This window comes from Salvelinus sp. IW2-2015, linkage group LG1 (assembly GCF_002910315.2).
Source record: "Salvelinus sp. IW2-2015 linkage group LG1, ASM291031v2, whole genome shotgun sequence".
Taxonomy (NCBI): domain Eukaryota; kingdom Metazoa; phylum Chordata; class Actinopteri; order Salmoniformes; family Salmonidae; genus Salvelinus; species Salvelinus sp. IW2-2015.
Window position 1 is genome coordinate 21,991,294 of NC_036838.1, and position 18,020 is coordinate 22,009,313.

The 18,020-nt window shown below is 40.3% G+C and overlaps 1 protein-coding gene across 1 annotated transcript in view; it reads right to left on the minus strand.

Moving 5' to 3' along the window:
• Positions 1 to 1,298: 1,298 nt before the first annotated feature.
• The window catches only part of slc2a9l2 (solute carrier family 2 member 9, like 2), a 265,165-nt gene continuing 248,443 nt past the window's right edge, over positions 1,299 to 18,020 (minus strand). Inside the window, exon 12 of the mRNA XM_023985678.2 lies at positions 1,299 to 1,653. Within this exon, the coding sequence (XP_023841446.1) occupies positions 1,402 to 1,653 (252 nt within the window). The 3' untranslated portion in view covers positions 1,299 to 1,401. The remainder of the gene's footprint in view (positions 1,654 to 18,020) is intronic.

The following is an 18,020-nucleotide window of genomic DNA, read 5'->3' on the forward strand; positions in this document are numbered from 1 at the left end:
AAAGGGGCAAGCTGCAGTTGCTACATCCAGGTTTTGGCTTATAAATGATTCATATATACCCATTGATTCATTAAGAATATAACTTATAAAATGCCTCATGAGCTTAGTTCAACTGTCGTACCCCATCAGAACTCAAAATATTAGCTTGTTTTACATCCTCAAAACATGGTTAAAACAATAATATTTGTATAATGGATGGTCGATCCTTGCATCGATAGATCTGTCTATGAATTTGAGAGTGGTTACATTTCTCCAGCCCCATTCCTTAGCTTTTTACCAAAACAGGCTCTATTGTTTCAACTTCTGATTGCCCCTTCTTCCCACATTTGGTTTTAATCCTTTGTACATTGTTGGGGACGGGGGGGCGTGGCATATCACTGAATTGTGATATCCGTCATATCTTGTGCATATCCTTTTTGTCAATAATGAATCTGAATGTGAACTGGGCTTTGCTTGTCATGTCAGGAATTTTGTGTCACTTTACGACGACATATGTCACTGTTATGTTGTGTTTGTTATAGGGAAGGGATGTAATGGTATAACTGAAGAGAAACAGGTAATGATGCATTTTCCAGCATTATTACATAGGAATGATTTTCTCTGTTTCCAGATAACAACCATGGGCTAGTTGGGATATCAGGAAAGGATTGGGGGAAACAACATGGAAACTATTTATGTTAACTAATGGTAATTACTAGCTAATTGCAGAGTAAATACATCTTATTACCGAGCTAGAATGTAAAGCGGTACCCACATTTCTCTCATGTAAATGAGAGATTAAGCAAACAATTTATCGCGGGAAATATTCAATCTTTGCTATTTTCATTAGCATGCTGATGATTTCAAATTGTGTTGTATTTATGTCTTATCTGTTAAGACATTGAATACATGTGGTTTAGTGTATTTAGCACATTTAGTATGTTTAGTTAAGTTTTCACTGTGAGAAGCAAGTTCATTTAACGCTATGTGTGATTTGGTTTATGTAGATACAACAATTCAAAGTTAACACACAAAGTAACCAAAAACCTGATCTAATGTGCATATTCATAATGAGTTTGCAGCACATCCGCAGCAAACAGTAGAATGTTTGCCACAAGTTTCCCAGAATTGTTAGCCAGAAGTTCACAAGTCGCTGTAAATTCACTGCAAAAGTTTGCCTCAAAACTAATTTGCAAATTTGCAGAAATTGGCCAAAGATTTACAATAACTGTTTGCCAATTGCCTGTTTGTTTTTTTTTCCTCGGAAAGAGAGCTTTAAAAATGTATTGAAAATAATTGCATACAAAAAAAACGTACACTCACCTAGCAGAAAAACTTTATCGTAAAAATTACATTTCACTTCAGTGAATCAAAATACAGTATGTACAACAGTAAACTGACACCTGGTGGCTTTTCTTTGATTCAGAACGAACTCTCCATCTCACCGTCGATGATGACTTTTCCATTTTCTTCTACTTCCTTTGACCCAGCCTTGATGGCAAGTTCGTTCTCAATTTCCTTGTCACCCAACGGAACCTTGTTGATTTTGGCGAAGCTCTGGCTGATGTCCATAAAGGTCTTGTTTTTGGTCTCGGGCAGAATAAAGTAGAGGTACACAGCACCCAGCACACACACCACCAGGAACACCAGGAAGGCATAGGTCTCCAGGGACTCCTGTGGAGACACACACCAAAATCTTTTAAAGGTATACTTAGCAATATGACATCATCATACATAGTGGGGCGACTTCCCGTTTACAGATGTCAACAACAAATTTCAAATCTGCCAAGACTTGCCACATTTACAAACATTTCACCTTCATTTCCAGCCCAAACTTCCCCCTCACAAAAAGATAGGCTTCCCTGAGCTGTCAGCCTGAAGTGTGTGTACAGAGGCATCTAGCCATCTGTGTGAAACTGTTGGTGTGACAAGCAATAACAGCCTCATTCTTCTGAGGCGTGCTCTCCATTCCATTGTGGTCAGTGCAGTTCAATCCCCCCCCCCCCACACACAGATGTACACAAACAAACATTTGCAAGAGTCACCAGAGTAGTTATACTAACTCTGTGGTCCATTTCTACATTTAGATAACCTCCAGGGGGACCAAAGAGAATTGAAACTCAGTGGCGAGTCACACTTCTTAAAAAGTCACCAAACAGGGAGCATCAATGTCGCCTCTCAGAGCAGTAAAACATCAGTAAAAAAGAAACAGGCAACGGAGTGTGGCTGGACCTAGTGCTTGCATAGGCCTACTGAAGAGCTGAAGCTTTGCAAGCATGTAATGCTGTATGTTCTATAATTATATAATCTATATAATGTATTTGGTAGTGAGTAGAAAGTGTATTTGCAATTACTTCTGAGAATGGGACTACACTGTTAGAAAAAATGGTGCTATCTAGAACCTAAAAGGGTTCTTTGGCTGTCCCCATAGGATTTTTTAATTTTTTATGTTTAAAATTTGTTTGCTCTGAATCCCACTGGGACTACACTCTTAGACCAAAAGAGTTCAAACCTGGAACCAAAAAAGGACCTACCTGGAACAAATAAGGGTTCTCTTATGGGGACAGCCTAAGAACCTTTTCGCAACCCTTTTATCTAAGAGTGTATGGCCTGCTGTGAATTACATTTCTCTGACCTGACTCCCTCTCAGTGGGAGCTTTATAAATTCTTAAATGAACTAAATCTATTCAGGCCAAACGGAATATTGGATTACGTTTTAGAAACATTTCAGAATCAAACAAAGAATCAAAGAAATTCAGAAGGATGAGCCTGGGAAATAATTGGGATTACTGAAAAACACAGTCCAATGCTGAGAAGTCGCAGGGAATAGAGAAAGAATCCAACATCCACAGGGAACCACAAATATACCCAACATCTTTGAAATCTGACAGTGCACTGTCAATCATTCAGTTTAATGAGGGATTTCAAATCTGGCCAGGCAGATTACCAGAGGGAGACTGCCTGGGAATCTTGATTGACCCCAGACTGGGATTTTGAATCTACTGTTCATGAGGACATGATGCACTAAAAGCTATTTTCCAAACAGTCTAATATACAGTGGGGCAAAAAAGTATTTAGTCAGCCACCAATTGTGCAAGTTCTCCCACTTAAAAAGATGAGAGAGAGGCCTGTAATTTTCATAGGTACACTTCAACTATGACAGACAAAATGAGAAAAAAAATCCAGAAAATCACATTGTAGGATTTTTAATGAATTTATTTGCAAATTATGGTGGAAAATAAGTATTTGGTCAATAACAAAAGTGTATCTCAATACTTTGTTATATACCCTTTGTTGGCAATGACAGAGGTCAAACGTTTTCTGTAAGTCTTCACAAGGTTTTCACACACTGTTGCTGGTATTTTGGCCCATTCCTCCATGCAGATCTCCTCTAGAGCAGTGATGTTTTGGGGCTGTTGCTGGGCACCACGGACTTTCAACACCCTCCAAAGATTTTCTATGGGGTTGAGATCTGGAGACTGGCTAGGCCACTCCAGGACCTTGAAATGCTTCTTACGAAGCCACTCCTTCGTTGCCCGGGTGGTGTGTTTGGGATCATTGTCATGCTGAAAGACTCAGCCATGTTTCATCTTCAATGCCCTTGCTGATGGAAGGAGGTTTTCACTCAAAATCTCACGATACATGGCCCCATTCATTCTTTCCTTTACACGGATCAGTCGTCCTGGTCCCTTTGCAGAAAAACAGCCCCAAAGCATGATGTTTCCACCCCCATGCTTCACAGTAGGTATGGTGTTCTTTGGATGCAACTCAGCATTCTTTGTCCTCCAAACACGACGAGTTGAGTTTTTACYAAAAAGTTATATTTTGGTTTCATCTGACCATATGACATTCTCCCAATCTTCTTCTGGATCATCCAAATGCTCTCTAGCAAACTTCAGACGGGCCTGGACATGTACTGGCTTAAGCAGGGGGACACGTCTGGCACTGCAGGATTTGAGTCCCTGGCGGCGTAGTGTGTTACTGATGGTAGGCTTTGTTACTTTGGTCCCAACTCTCTGCAGGTCATTCACTAGGTCCCCCCGTGTGGTTCTGGGATTTTTGCTCACCGTTCTCGTGATCATTTTGACACCACGGGGTGAGATCTTGCGTGGAGCCCCAGATCGAGGGAGATTATCAGTGGTCTTGTATGTCTTCCATTTCCTAATAATTGCTCCCACAGTTGATTTCTTCAAACCAAGCTGCTTACCTATTGCAGATTCAGTTTTCCCAGCCTGGTGCAGGTCTACAATTTTGTTTCTGGTGTCCTTTGACAGCTCTTTGGTCTTGGCCATAGTGGAGTTTGGAGTGTGACTGTTTGAGGTTGTGGACAGGTCTCTTTTATACTGATAACAAGTTCAAACAGGTGCCATTAATACAGGTAACGAGTGGAGGACAGAGGAGCCTCTTAAAGAAGAAGTTACAGGTCTGTGAGAGCCAGAAATCTTGCTTGTTTGTAGGTGACCAAATACTTATTTTCCACCATATTTTGCAAATATATTCATAAAAAATCCTACAATGTGATTTTCTGGATTTTTTCTCCTCATTTTGTCTGTCATGGTTGAAGTGTACCTTTGATGAAAATTACAGGCTTCTCTCATCTTTTTAAGTGGGAGAACTTGCACAATTGGTGGCTGACTAAATACTTTTTTGCCCCACTGTACCTGTCATAAAACACACAGTACCCATACAACGGTGACCTCAAAGCCCAACTACTTCCTGTTGACATCCGCCTTCCTAAGGCTTTATGGGTTATTACTGTGTCACATCGAGACACGGTTGTTCCCTCTTTCAGATATTTCATAAGAAGATAAACAAGGCTGTATTTGGTAGCCTGATCCAGACTGAAAAAAAAAAAAACGGTTTCTGTGATGTAACACTAATTTGCAAAAGTTGGAAAAATCCCTTAGTCCGATGAATTTTGCATTACACGGACAGATGAGTAATGCTAATTACAAACGCATTTCCTATAAAAATATTTCAACTTCTTGTTATTGCTAAGATTGATTTTTCACTGGCCTATTGATTGACGTGAGAAAGGAGGTGGTTTCTGTTTTAGGGGGTAAGCTTTATTGCCTGCAGTGCTGGCTTGGCACATTTAGCCTCCCTGACACATACACAAACATACACTGACCTAGAGAGAAGTTTATCCTCGGCGGCTGCAATCTGTTCGGCGTGCGACGGGGACACAAGGATAATTAAATGTCCATAATGGAGGGGATATAAAAGTTAATACATCTGATCAGGGAGAGGTGTCCCCAGTGCAATAATGGGGCTGGCCTTCGGGAGGTCATGGTCACTGCATTGGTCATGGTCACTGCATTGTGGGGGCAATTGCTTGTCCCAGTTGACAAGGAGAGGGCTACAGTGTGTGTGTGTGTGTCTGGGGGGTGGTTTATGCAGACTGTGCTCATACTCTTAATGGCCCAAGGGGAGGCCGACCCAAGGACAGCAAATTAGCTGCTTGACTAGGCTTTAACATTATTATTATGCGTTTTCAGCTTGGCAAACTGTCATTTTGGGAATGCAAGATGATTTATAATGCTGTTTCTACCTTTTACATTTTGGATTAGCCTCTAGCACTCCAGCAGTGACGTATGCTACATTGTGATAATCATATAATGAGTCTTAAAATTACATTATACTGTATATGGGTCTTTCTATAAACTAGGGTACCAGTGAGCATTTCCTGTAGCGGACAATTGTTTAGAGCTGCTACAAAGTCTTTAATAATTAGCCTTTTTTTCAGGTGAATACATTAAGACACCAACCTTTTCTGAGTCAAGATCACTTTCTGAGTCCAAAGCAAGATCTACCGCTCAGATAGTTTAAAAAAAGAAAATAATAATAAGCCTATGCAACATTAACCTATTAAAAACAGTTCTGTAACAATGAGGTTTGTGCAGTAGGCTATGAGGCCCAATACATTATCACATATTGGCTATGCTTGAATTGCCTTGTCAATGTTGTTCTTCTCAGACCATTTTGAAATTATATTTCAAAATGTTCGGTATACGATCACACTGGTAATATATCATTTGCTGTATTACTTGTGAGGCACAGCTGAGTGAGCACAATAATTAGCTTTGTTTTATTTGACTGGATGGCCTGCATCTGATGGTCAGTCAGAGGGGAGGGAGGAAAGGAGAGAGCAGCAGGGAGGCTGCCTCTCACCCGACTCACACCGTCCCTCCGCTCTCCCTCCCTCCGCTGAGAAAAGGAGACATTGTCTTCCAGCTGTTGGCGAAACTCAAGTCGCACTGCATTATTTCTGCCTCATTCACCAATTCATGTTGTTACTCCCATGACCAGAGAAAGTTAAATTAAAATCTAAAAAAAGAGATATATTAAAAAAGAGATTAGCTGCAAAAAAGAACAATGCAAGGTTATCGAAACACTTTGCTATACTCACTCAGTTGCAGCTGCAGTGCTGGTTGTTGTAACGACTCTCGTTTGTAGAATGAAGAGTGGACCAAGGCGCAGCGTGGAAACTGTTCATGATTTTAATATTCAAAAAACACTCGAAACGAAAGCGCACAGTTCTGTCAGGCAAAAACCTGACCCATACCCTGACCTAACCAAACATAGAGAATAATAAGGAACTCTAAGGGGACGGTCGCTGGATGCTCCGGACCGGGGACGGTCGCTGGAGGCTCCGGACTGAGGACCGTCGCCTCAGATGGCATCATGAGGTAGGAACATTTTGTGGATATATTGAAGCAACATCTCAAGACATCAGTCAGGAAGTTAAAGTTGGTCACAAATGGGTCTTCCAAATGGACAATGACCCCAAGCATACTTCCAAAGTTGTGGCAAAATGGCTTAAGGACAACAAAGTCAAGGTGTTGGAGTGGCCATCACAAAGCACTGACCTCAACCCTATGGAAAATGTGTGGGCAGAACTGAAAAAGCGTGTGCGAGCAAGGAGATCTACAAGCCTGACTCAGTTACACCAGCTCTGTCAGGAGGAATAGGCCAAAATTCACCCAACGTATTATGGGAAGCTTGCGGAAGGCTACCCGAAACGTTTGACCCAAGTTAAACAATTTGATGGAAATGCTACCAAATACTAATTGAGTGTATGTAAACTTCTTCTTTTGTTTTCCCATGATGTTAACCAAAGAGGCACTGTGTTTGAAGGTAGGCCTTGAAATACATCCACAGGTACACCTCCAATTGACTCAAATTATGTCAATTAGCCTATCAGAAGCTTCTAAAGCCATGACATCATTTTCTGGAATTTTCCAAGCTGTTTAAAGGCACAGTCAACTTAGTGTAGGTAAACTTCTGACCCACTGGAATTGTGATACAGTGAATTATAAGTCAAATAATCTGTCTCTAAACAATTGTTGGAAAATTACCTACAGTGGGGAGAACAAGTATTTGATACACTGCCGATTTTTCAGGTTGTCCTACTTACAAAGCATGTAGAGGTCTGTAATTTTTATCATAGGTACACTTCAACTGTGAGAGACGTCATCTAAAACAAAAATCCAGAAAATCACATTGTATGATTTTTAAGTAATTAATTAGCATTTTATTGCATGACATAAGTATTTGATCACTTACCAACCAGTAAGAATTCCGGCTCTCACAGACCTGTTAGTTTTTCTTTAAGAAGCCCTCCTGTTCTCCACTCATTACCTGTATTAACTGCACCTGTTTGAACTCGTTACCTGTATAAAAGACACCTGTCCACACACTCAAGCAAACAGACTCCAACCTCTCCACAATGGCCAAGACCAGAGAGCTGTGTAGGGACATCAAGGATAAAATTGTAGACCTGCACAAGGCTGGGATGRGCTACAGGACAATAGGGAAGCAGCTTGGTGAGAAGGCAACAACTGTTGGCKCAATTATTAGAAAATGGAAGAAGTTCAAGATGACGGTCAATCACCCTCGGTCTGGTGCTCCATGCAAGATCTCACCTCGTGGGGCATCAATGATCATGAGGAAGGTGAGGGATCAGCCCAGAACTACACGGCAGGACCTGGTCAATGACCTGAAGAGAGCTGGGACCACAGTCTCAAAGAAAACCATTAGTAACACACTACGCCGTCATGGATTAAAATCCTGCAGCGCACGCAAGGTCYCCCTGCTCAAGCCAGCGCATGTCCAGGCCCGTCTGAAGTTTGCCAATGACCATCTGGATGATCCAGAGGAGGAATGGGAGAAGGTCATGTGGTCTGATGAGACAAAAATATAGCTTTTTGGTCTAAACTCCACTCGCGGTGTTTGGAGGAAGAAGAAGGATGAGTACAACCCCAAGAACACCATCCCAACCGTGAAGCATGGAGGTGGAAACATCATTCTTTGAGGATGCTTTTCTGCAAAGGGGACAGGACGACTACACCGTATTGAGGGGAGGATGGATGGGGCCATGTATCGCAAGATCTTGGCCAACAGCCTCCTTCCCTCAGTAAGAGCATTGAAGATCGGCGTCGTGGCTGGGTCTTCCAGCATGACAACGACCCAAAACACACAGCCAGGGCAACTAAGGAGTGGCTCCGTAAGAAGCATCTCAAGGTCCTGGAGTGCCTAGCCAGTCTCCAGACCGAACCCAATAGAAAATCTTTGGAGGAGCTGAAAGTCCGTATTGCCCAGCGACAGCCCCGAAACCTGAAGGATCTGGAGAAGGTCTGTATGGAGGATGGGCCAAAATCCTGCTGCAGTGTGTCAAACCTGGTCAAGAACTACAGGAAACGTATGATCTCTGTAAGTTTGCAAAACAAAGGTTTCTGTACCAAATATTAAGTTCTGCTTTTCTGATGTATCAAATACTTATGTCATGCAATAAAATGCAAATTAATTACTTAAAAATCATACAATGTGATTTTCTGGATTTTTGTTTTAGATGACGTCTCTCACAGTTGAAGTGTACCTATGATAAAAATTACAGACCTCTACATGCTTTGTAAGTAGGACAACCTGAAAAATCGGCAGTGTATAAAATACTTGTTCTCCCCACTGTATGTCATGCACAAAGTAGATGTAGACTTCAACGATACATAACTTTTCCCCAAGCGATTCACCAAAATTAAAGTAATTCAGGCATTTATATATAAATTCTAGTCGTTTATCAAATGCCTTTTCAAAATCTGCTATGAAGACCAGGCATGGTATCTTGGATGTTTCATAATGTTCAATTGTTTCAAGTAATTGTTGTATATTATCTCCAATATATCGTCAATGTAAAAAACTTGTCTGATCAGGATGAACAATATCTGATAATACCTTTTTTATTCTATGTGCTCTGCATTTCGCCAAGATTATCTCATCTCAGCAAGAGCTAGAGGCCTCCAGTTTTTTAAAAATGGACTGGATCTTTATACTTACCACCTGGGTCCTGTTTAAGTAGTAATGAAATCAGAATCTCTTGTGGAGTACCTGAAAGTCTACCATTTGTTTAGGAGTAAGTAAAACATGCTAATAATGGATCTCTGAGTACATCAAAAAAGGTCTTATATGCCTCTACTGGTATACCGTCAAGCCCATGTCACATTGGCATAAATTATTCGGGAGACAGGCGCAGGAATGCGCAATATATATATTTTTTAACAATAATAGATCATATTAATAGAAATAATAGCAGCACAATCTTATAAATGCATGCACATATTTAGAAAGTCCTAGTGAGGCTATAAGCATGTCAGCCCAGCCTGCTCAGTTCATTGGATTCAATTGTTGAAGCAATTTTGAAAAAATGAAGAGAAAACAAGTACAATATATCGCAAGATGTCCATTACATGCAAGACATATTTAATGTAGTCCTCATTAAATCCTGTTGTATTCCGACAAAAAAAAGAAGGAAAAAGGCACATAGAATCTAACGGCCACTAATGACTGCAAGTCAAAATTTGTCTTAGGCATCACAACGTCAACAGTGAAGAGGTGACTCCGGGATGCTGGCCTTCTAGGCAGAGTTCCTCTGTCCAGTGTCTGTGTTCTTTTGTCCATCTTAACCTTTTCTTTTTATTGGCCAGTCTGAGATATGGCTTTTTCGTTGCAACTCTGCCAGCATCCCGGAGTCGCCTCTTCACTGTTGACGTTGAGACTGGTGTTTTGCGGGTACTATTTAATGAAGGTGCCAGTTGAGGACTTGTGAGGCATCTGTTTCTCAAACTAGACACTCTAATGTACTTGTCCTCTTGCTCAGTTGTGCACCGGGGCCTGCCACTCCTCTTTCTATTCTGGTTAGGGCTAGTTTGCTATGTTCTGTGAAGGGAGTAGTACACAGCGTTGTACGAGATCTTCAGTTTCTTAGCAATTTCTCGCATGGAATAGCCTTCATTTCTCAGAACAAGAATAGACTGACGAGTTTCAGCAGAAAGTTCTTTTTTTCTGGCCATTTTGAGCCTGTAATCGAACCCACAAATGCTGATGACCCAGATACTCAACTAGTCTAAAGAAGGCCAGTTTTATTGCTGGCATAATTGCAAAAGGGTTTTCTAATGATCAATTAGCCTTTTAAAATTATAAACTTGGATTAGCTAACACAACGTGCCATTGGAACACAGGAGTGATGGTTGCTGATAATGGGCCTCTGTACGCCTATGTAGATATCCCATAAAAAAATATGCCGTTTCCAGCTACAATAGTCATTTACAACATTAACAATGTCTACACTGTATTTCTAATCAATTTGATGTAATTTTAATGGACAAAAAATTTGCTTTTCTTTCAAAAACAAGGACTTTCCTAAGTGACCCCAAACTTTTGAACGGTAGTGTATATTCACAGTATTATAAATGAATTGTGGTTTATTTGGTAGCATTTCGTAGTGTGACCGATTTTACTAATTGCATTAGTACTGTAGAAAGTTAGAGGTGCGCTATTTGATAAGATTCCCCCGCTCCCCCTACCTTGGGCTTCCAGTGAGGTCAACCTACCCCTGCCCCCCTCCCCATCTCGTACTTCTGAGTGGAAGACCTTCCCAGTCAGTAGCCTGCCTAGCTCACAGGGTGCCGACTTCGACAAGGTTAATTTACCCACAGTCCCACACGGTGACATGATATCATTGACGTGACGTGCAAATGAGCGATAGAAAACCAATCACGCAAATGTCACCATTCCCCCAAAAATTGTGCGGGCTCCCCGTGCCGCCCCCGGCGCCCATGCCTAAATCCGCCACTGAGACACCAATTATTTTAGGATCGTATAGGCCTACTCCAATAGAGAACCTAGGCAGGTTTTTAATTATATAATCCTTTGTCCTAGCCCTACAATAATTCTATTCATATTTATTAAGTTTTATCTTAAAAGCTAATCGTTCAGATTCACATCCGCGAACAAGGGCTACACTATATAACCGCTATTAAGTCATAATATACCCCAACTCTACAATTAGGCCATATCATATGAAAAAAAAACACACAAAAAAACTTGGTATTTCTAATGTACAATTTTCTAACTAAATAAATAAACAATCAAAGATATAAGTTCAGCCTTCCCTATCTTCGCCTGTCCCTAAATCAAAACCTGATTTTAAGTCCATATAGTTCAAAGTTACATATTGCCTAAATAGAAAAAGGATGAGTTCATCATACCCATTCTGCATTACCATAAGTCCAACCTTATTTTAAGTCCACGGTTCCATACTGCATGAACAAAAAAAAAGTCCATCGTGCACAAAAATGTTTTTGTAAAAAACTAATGAATCCATATCTGTACTGTGTAATGAGGTGCAAATATGTATCAGGGACTACTTCAACAGGAAGTAGCTATCACTCACAGCCACGTTGTAATCTTCGAGTCCTTGAACATTTGGTTGTTAACATATAATTTATCGACCACTAGACGAACATTCTGCTTCTCTGCTCGGGGCCTTTTGAAAGTGGGGTACAGTGCACATTGTCTCTCCACTATTTCATGGGGAAATTGTTCATTAATAGACAATGGGGTGTTCTTCAATTCCATACCCTGTTGTAACAAGGCAATTTTCATCTTGTAGTGGGTTAGCATAGCTACGATCGGACGGGGCCTTCCCTCTGCTCTGCCACCAAAACGGCGAGCCCTTTGAAAATCAATTGTTTCCACCTGTTCGTCAGTTTTCTTGAGATTACGTTTCATGAATACCTTGACTTTTTCCTTCGTTGACTGATAGTTTATTCTCATCCTCCTTTATTCCCATTATAACAATATTATTTTTCATACTTCTGCACTTTAGATCAAGTAATTCAGCTTTCATTGTTTTATTATCATGCCGTAGCCTCTCTGTAGTGTCTTTTAGGCAGTCCATGTTAGTTTTCAATATCTTATTTTCCGCTCGTATTTCTTCCATCATTTTATTACTGTAATCCATTCCTGTTTTTAAGGCCTCAACCTCCCCCAGTAGGCCAGGCAATAGATCCAGTTTTTAAACTGCTCGCTCATGCTTGTAAGCCATGCTCTATCTTCTGGAGACAGAGTTATAAAAACGTCCCCCTCCCAATGTTACATTTGGAATTTTAGATGGCGGCTTCCCTTCAGTTTCTACCACGCTGCCATGTCATAAGAATGATGGAGGCCATTGTGTTCTTGGGGACCCTTAATGCTGCAGAAATCTTTTGGTACCCTTCCCCAGATCTGTGCCTCGACACAATCCTGTCTCAGAGCTCTACGGACAATTAATTCAACCTCATGGCTTAGTTGTTGCTCTGACATGGACTGTCAACTGAGGGACCTTATTTAGACAGGTGTGTGCCTTTCAAAAATCATGTCCAATCAATTGAATTTACCATAGGTGGACTCCAATCAAGTTGTAGAAACATCTCAAGGATGATCAATGGAAACAGAATGCCCCTGAGCTCAATTTCGAGTCTCGTAGCAAAGGGTCTGAATAATTATGTAAATAAGGATGTCCAGGTTATTATTTTTGATAAATTAGCTAAAATATCAAAACTGTTTTCGGTTTGTCATTATGGGGTAGTGTGTGCAGATTGGTGAGGAACATTTTTATTTAATCCATTTTAGAATAAAGCTGTAAGGTAACAAAATGTGGAAAAAGGGAAGGGGTCTGAATACTTTCCGAATGCACTTTATTCTTCTCTTTGATTGTGCATTTTCGTCAGTTCTTATATTCACCAATAGATGGCGATCAGCTGATTTCTAGGGTTCTGTACTCCCGAAGTGATTGACTTTTTTTGTGCTTGCCAGTTAGCTAGCTTTTAGCAGGCAATGGATAGCAGTTTCTTACTGCCGATAAAAACATATGATTGACATACTTTTTTTTACAGTCATTACTGAATTATTTAATGTAATAAATCAAACATTAAACCTTGTAATCAATCCATAGTAGCCTTGTAAACAATTCATTTAGACCCAGCGTTAATTTGAAACAGGCGGCGTTTATTTGCTGAAAAATGTGCGGTTGCACGGCTATTAAAAAGGGACAGGCGGCTATTTGAGACTTTACATTTAATAATGTTTTTTCTCAATGTGGTGGTGGTTTTTATGCGTAAAATCCCCAAATGTTAAAACAGAAACAAAAGTTCAGGGGAGTCCCCAGGGTATGCAGCGTCAATCCGTGCCTTCTTTTCCGTGATTCCTTATTCCAGTCTTTTTTTTTCTTTACCCCCTTTTTCTCCCCAATTTCGTGGTATCCAATTGTTAGTAGTTACTGTCTTGTCTCATCGCTACAACTCCCGTACGGGCTCGGGAGAGACGAAGGTCGAGAGCCATGCGTCCTCCGAAACACATCCCAACCAAGCAGCATTGCTTCTAAACACAGCGCACATCCAACCCGGAAGCCAGCCGTGTCGGACGAAACACTGTACACCTAGTGACCTGGTCAGGGTGCAGTGCGCCCGGCCCGTCACAGGAGTCGCTAGTGCGCGATGAGACAAGGATATCCCTACCGGCCAAACCCTCCCTAACCCGGACGACGCTAGGCCAATTGTGCGTCGCCCCATGGACCTCCCGGTCGCGGCCAGCTGCGACAGAGCCTTGGCTCGAACCCAGAGTCTCTGGTGGCACAGCTAGCACTGCGATGCAGTTATTTTATTAAATGTTATTATAATATCCAAATTAGGCCATATCTAATTAAATATGCACATATTTGCATAAGACGCAAATTATTTTTGGGGACACTGGATGAAGTCATCCTACATATTTTTGTTTCATTTCGTTAAGACTCTCGAGGACCGGACTTATCCAGAGCAGATGGTGGATAAATACTTTCTATCTGTAAAATACTAAAGACGTGTAAGTAAAATACATTTTTGGTGCATTTTTCCAAACTAAATGTTATCTAGAATAACAAATTGACAGCATATCGACAATTCCCTCTGGGCAAGTCTGAAGAATATATCTAAGGATAACCACACACAATGTGGTGAATGCAGATGCTTCTGAAGCTGAGAAATGTGTTGGCATGTGGGAAGAGTCTGACTTTCAGGGAATTGCAGTTAAAGAAAAGTACACTGGATTAAGACTACCAAACGACAAAAGTGAATTTCAACCCAATCACCATCTCTTCAAAGTAAGTTACTAATTGTAGTACAGTTTGTAACATTCTTTATGAAATGGTCTTTGAAATTAGGTGTAATTCAATGCAGTGCCATTTGAAATTATTGATGTACTGTATGTCCATTTTAAAGTGGTTAAAATTCATGAAAATGTTGATGACGGTAGTATGATAAACTAAAGAAAATACACATTTTCATCAAGTTTTGACATGTTTTATGTTTACTTAACTAATATTAACGGACCAAAATCCTAACAAATCTGAAAATGTATAGGTAGAGGCAAAAACAAAATTTCAGCCTGTGGTGCCTGACCTTAATTAATTTAATTGAGCATAATCCCTATTTTTCGCATTCGTACAGGGTAGGGCATAAAATTAAGACCTGCCAATTGTGGGTAAACTTTGGTATTGGCAGGTAAGTTGGTCGACTGTACCAGCAACGTGGTGGGTAGCAAACGAGCGTTTGGGAACAATATACAGTTTCTTCGCAAAAACATGCTATATGATCCTCCTCTAGCAAATATTTACATTTTAGTCATTTAGCAGACACTATTATCCATAGTCATTTAGCAGACACTATTATCCAGAGCGACTTAATTGTTTTAACTTTTTCGTACTGGTCCCCCATGGGAATCGAATCCACAACCCTGGTGTTGCAAGCGCCGTGTTCTACCAACTGAGCAACAGGGCACCAGAAAAAAAGATGTAGGCTACTGTTAAGAAATAGGATAATTTTCGCTTTCTATTGTTGTAAACTTTATATCTCAACTCCCAATATTAAAGTTTATATCAATATTATATAAAACTATTTTTTGGGTTGTTTAAATGGCTGAGGGATGTGCCAGGAGAAATGTAACCACTCTCAAATTCATAGACATAGCAATGGATGCAAGGATTGACCATCTATGTTATCACAATTATACTTTCAACCATGTTTTGAGGCTATACTGTGGCATGTGGAAAATGCAACTCTCTCTACTCAGAGCGCGCCTCTCAAAGTTAAAGAGACCTAACAAAGCAAGTTTTCTGGGATGTGAATGTTTTTTAATCTTTATTCTGCAGGTTCGAAATTGGCTGGTAAAAAGTCTAAGAGACTGGTAGAATTTTTTCATCTACCTGCCACAGTGGCTAGTGGACCAAAAAGTCAGTTCCAGGCCCTAGTACAGGCTTAATAATGTTGTGGGAAAAGCACACAATGACTATGCTTATTTGGGTGTGTCTACAAAGATTGTCGCTCTCATTCCTTGCTTGTGTCACCAAGTTAGCTAGCAAGATGGACATAATGCACCTAAAACAATTTTCCTTAAAGATAAACGAATGTACTTCATAGTGAAATGCATTTTTGCTCTGCAATAAGTGGTTCACTGTTGGATTAACATGAAAATAACTGATGTATTACAAACTTCGAAAACATATTACTTTGTGACATGCTCCATTCCTATCAGGCACATGGACCACGACATACAGTTCCTTCAGAAAGTATTCAGACCCCTAGACATTTTCGGCCTTATTATAAAATGGATTAAATCAATGTTTTTCCTCATCAATCTACACACAATAACCCATAATGACAAAGCAAAAACTGGTTTTCAGACATTTTTGCAAATGTATTAAAAATAAAAAACAGGAATACCTTATTTACATAAGTATTCAGACCCTTTTCTATGAGACTCGAAATTAAGCTCAGGTGCATCCTGTTTCCATTGATCATCCTTGAAATGTTTCTACAACTTGAGTCCACCTGTGGTAAATTCAATTGATTGGACATGACCGGTACACACCTGTCTATATAACGTCCCACAAAAAAACAAGCCATGAGGTCGAAGAAATTGTTCATAAAGCTCCAAGACAGGATTGTGTCTAGGCACAGATCTGGGGAAGGGTACCAAAACATTTCTGCAGCATTGAAGGTCCCCAAGAACACACACACACAGAAAATAATAATATCAAATACAAATGGGCAGGAAAAGCAGTTAGTAACAATCCCACTTTTGTCTTGTGAGTCAAAGCCACCACATCCGGTGTCTCCAAGGCCGAAAAGCCCCCACCAATGATAGTTTGACTAAAGATCACATGAATGATTTCTTCCAGTTACCCCATAAACCATTCAATACATCATCACAACGCCCCAGTATATGCATTTCTCAGGTCGATAGTGCAGTGTGGTGTCTTCACACCGTAACCTGGTAATGTATTGTTTTGGCATTGTCTTTCGACGCTACCTCAGGATTACCGCGATCCTCCCTCCTCTATTTACACCGAACGACCCATCTTTGAGGCGATTAGTGGCTAAAGAGTGAGAGAAAAGGGGAGCGTGGCCTTTTTAGGTGAGAATCAACGCTGAAACAATCCCTTTACTTTTCTCTGTAATGAGCTTTGGGAGAGCCGGAAGTAATACAGATCTTAATTTGATCACTCATTTGTTGCGGAGACTTTTCCTGCACCGAAGGAAATGCAGATGAGCTTCATGATTTACACTGTACATAAATTCACTGACAACCCACACTAACAAACAGTTATATTAACAGTATTGCACTTTTTATGTAGCCTAATTTTGGACAGCTAATTGCCTAAACACAGATCAAGCAACATTATGGACTAAACGTTCAAATCCTGTTGCTGCAGGATTACTGTGCTGCGACAATACTAGTCAAATTAAGATCCTACATCTGTAGCGATATAAAGTCAGTAAGCTGCAACCCAGCTATAATACACCCAGACACAGTAGCAAAGGGAGAGACACGTGGAAATAAAGTTCCCACACAGGAACTTACAGCAGCGTTGCAGCAATAACCACCCGGCTCAATGTTTTTGCCAGTGCCAGTCAAGACGATTCGTCAAAGACGATTTTGTCAGAGTAAGTTTGGGAAATTCTCTCGCTACGGAAATGAAATGTTGCCGAATGGAAGCAAAAGAAAAGGTAGAATAGAATCTCTGATCATTATGGAAATGACACAAAAGATACACATCTCATTAACCATGAATGTCAATGGCTATGCCATTGTTTCCAGGAAGAATGAGCTAACCACACTCAGTATTCAACACAACGATTCTGTGGTGTCCAGACATACTGAAGGGATCTGCTTGAGCGCAAATTAACTGTCAGTAGCGTTTGCTGTCATTGGGCAAATTATACTGACCAAAAATATAAACGCAACATGCAACAATTAAAAATATTTTACTGAGTTACAGTTCAAATAAGGAAATCAGTCAATTGAAATACATTAATTAAGCCCTAATCTATAGATTTCACATGACTGGGAATACAGATATGCATCTGTTGGTCACAGATACCTTAGAAAAAAAGGTAGGGGCGTGGATAAAAAAAACAGTCAGTATCTGGTGTGACCAACATTTGCCTCATGCAGCGTGACACATCTCAAGTCAAATTAAATCAAATTTTATTTGTCACATGTGCCAAATACAACAGGTGTAGTACATCTTACAGTGAAATGCTTACTTTCAAGCCTTTAACCAACAATGCGGTTTTAAGAAGAAAAAGTGTTAAGAAAGTATTTACTAAAATAAGTAAAACATTAAAAAATTAAAATGTAAGAAAAATAGAAAAATAACAAATAATTAAGGAGCAACAAAAAAATAA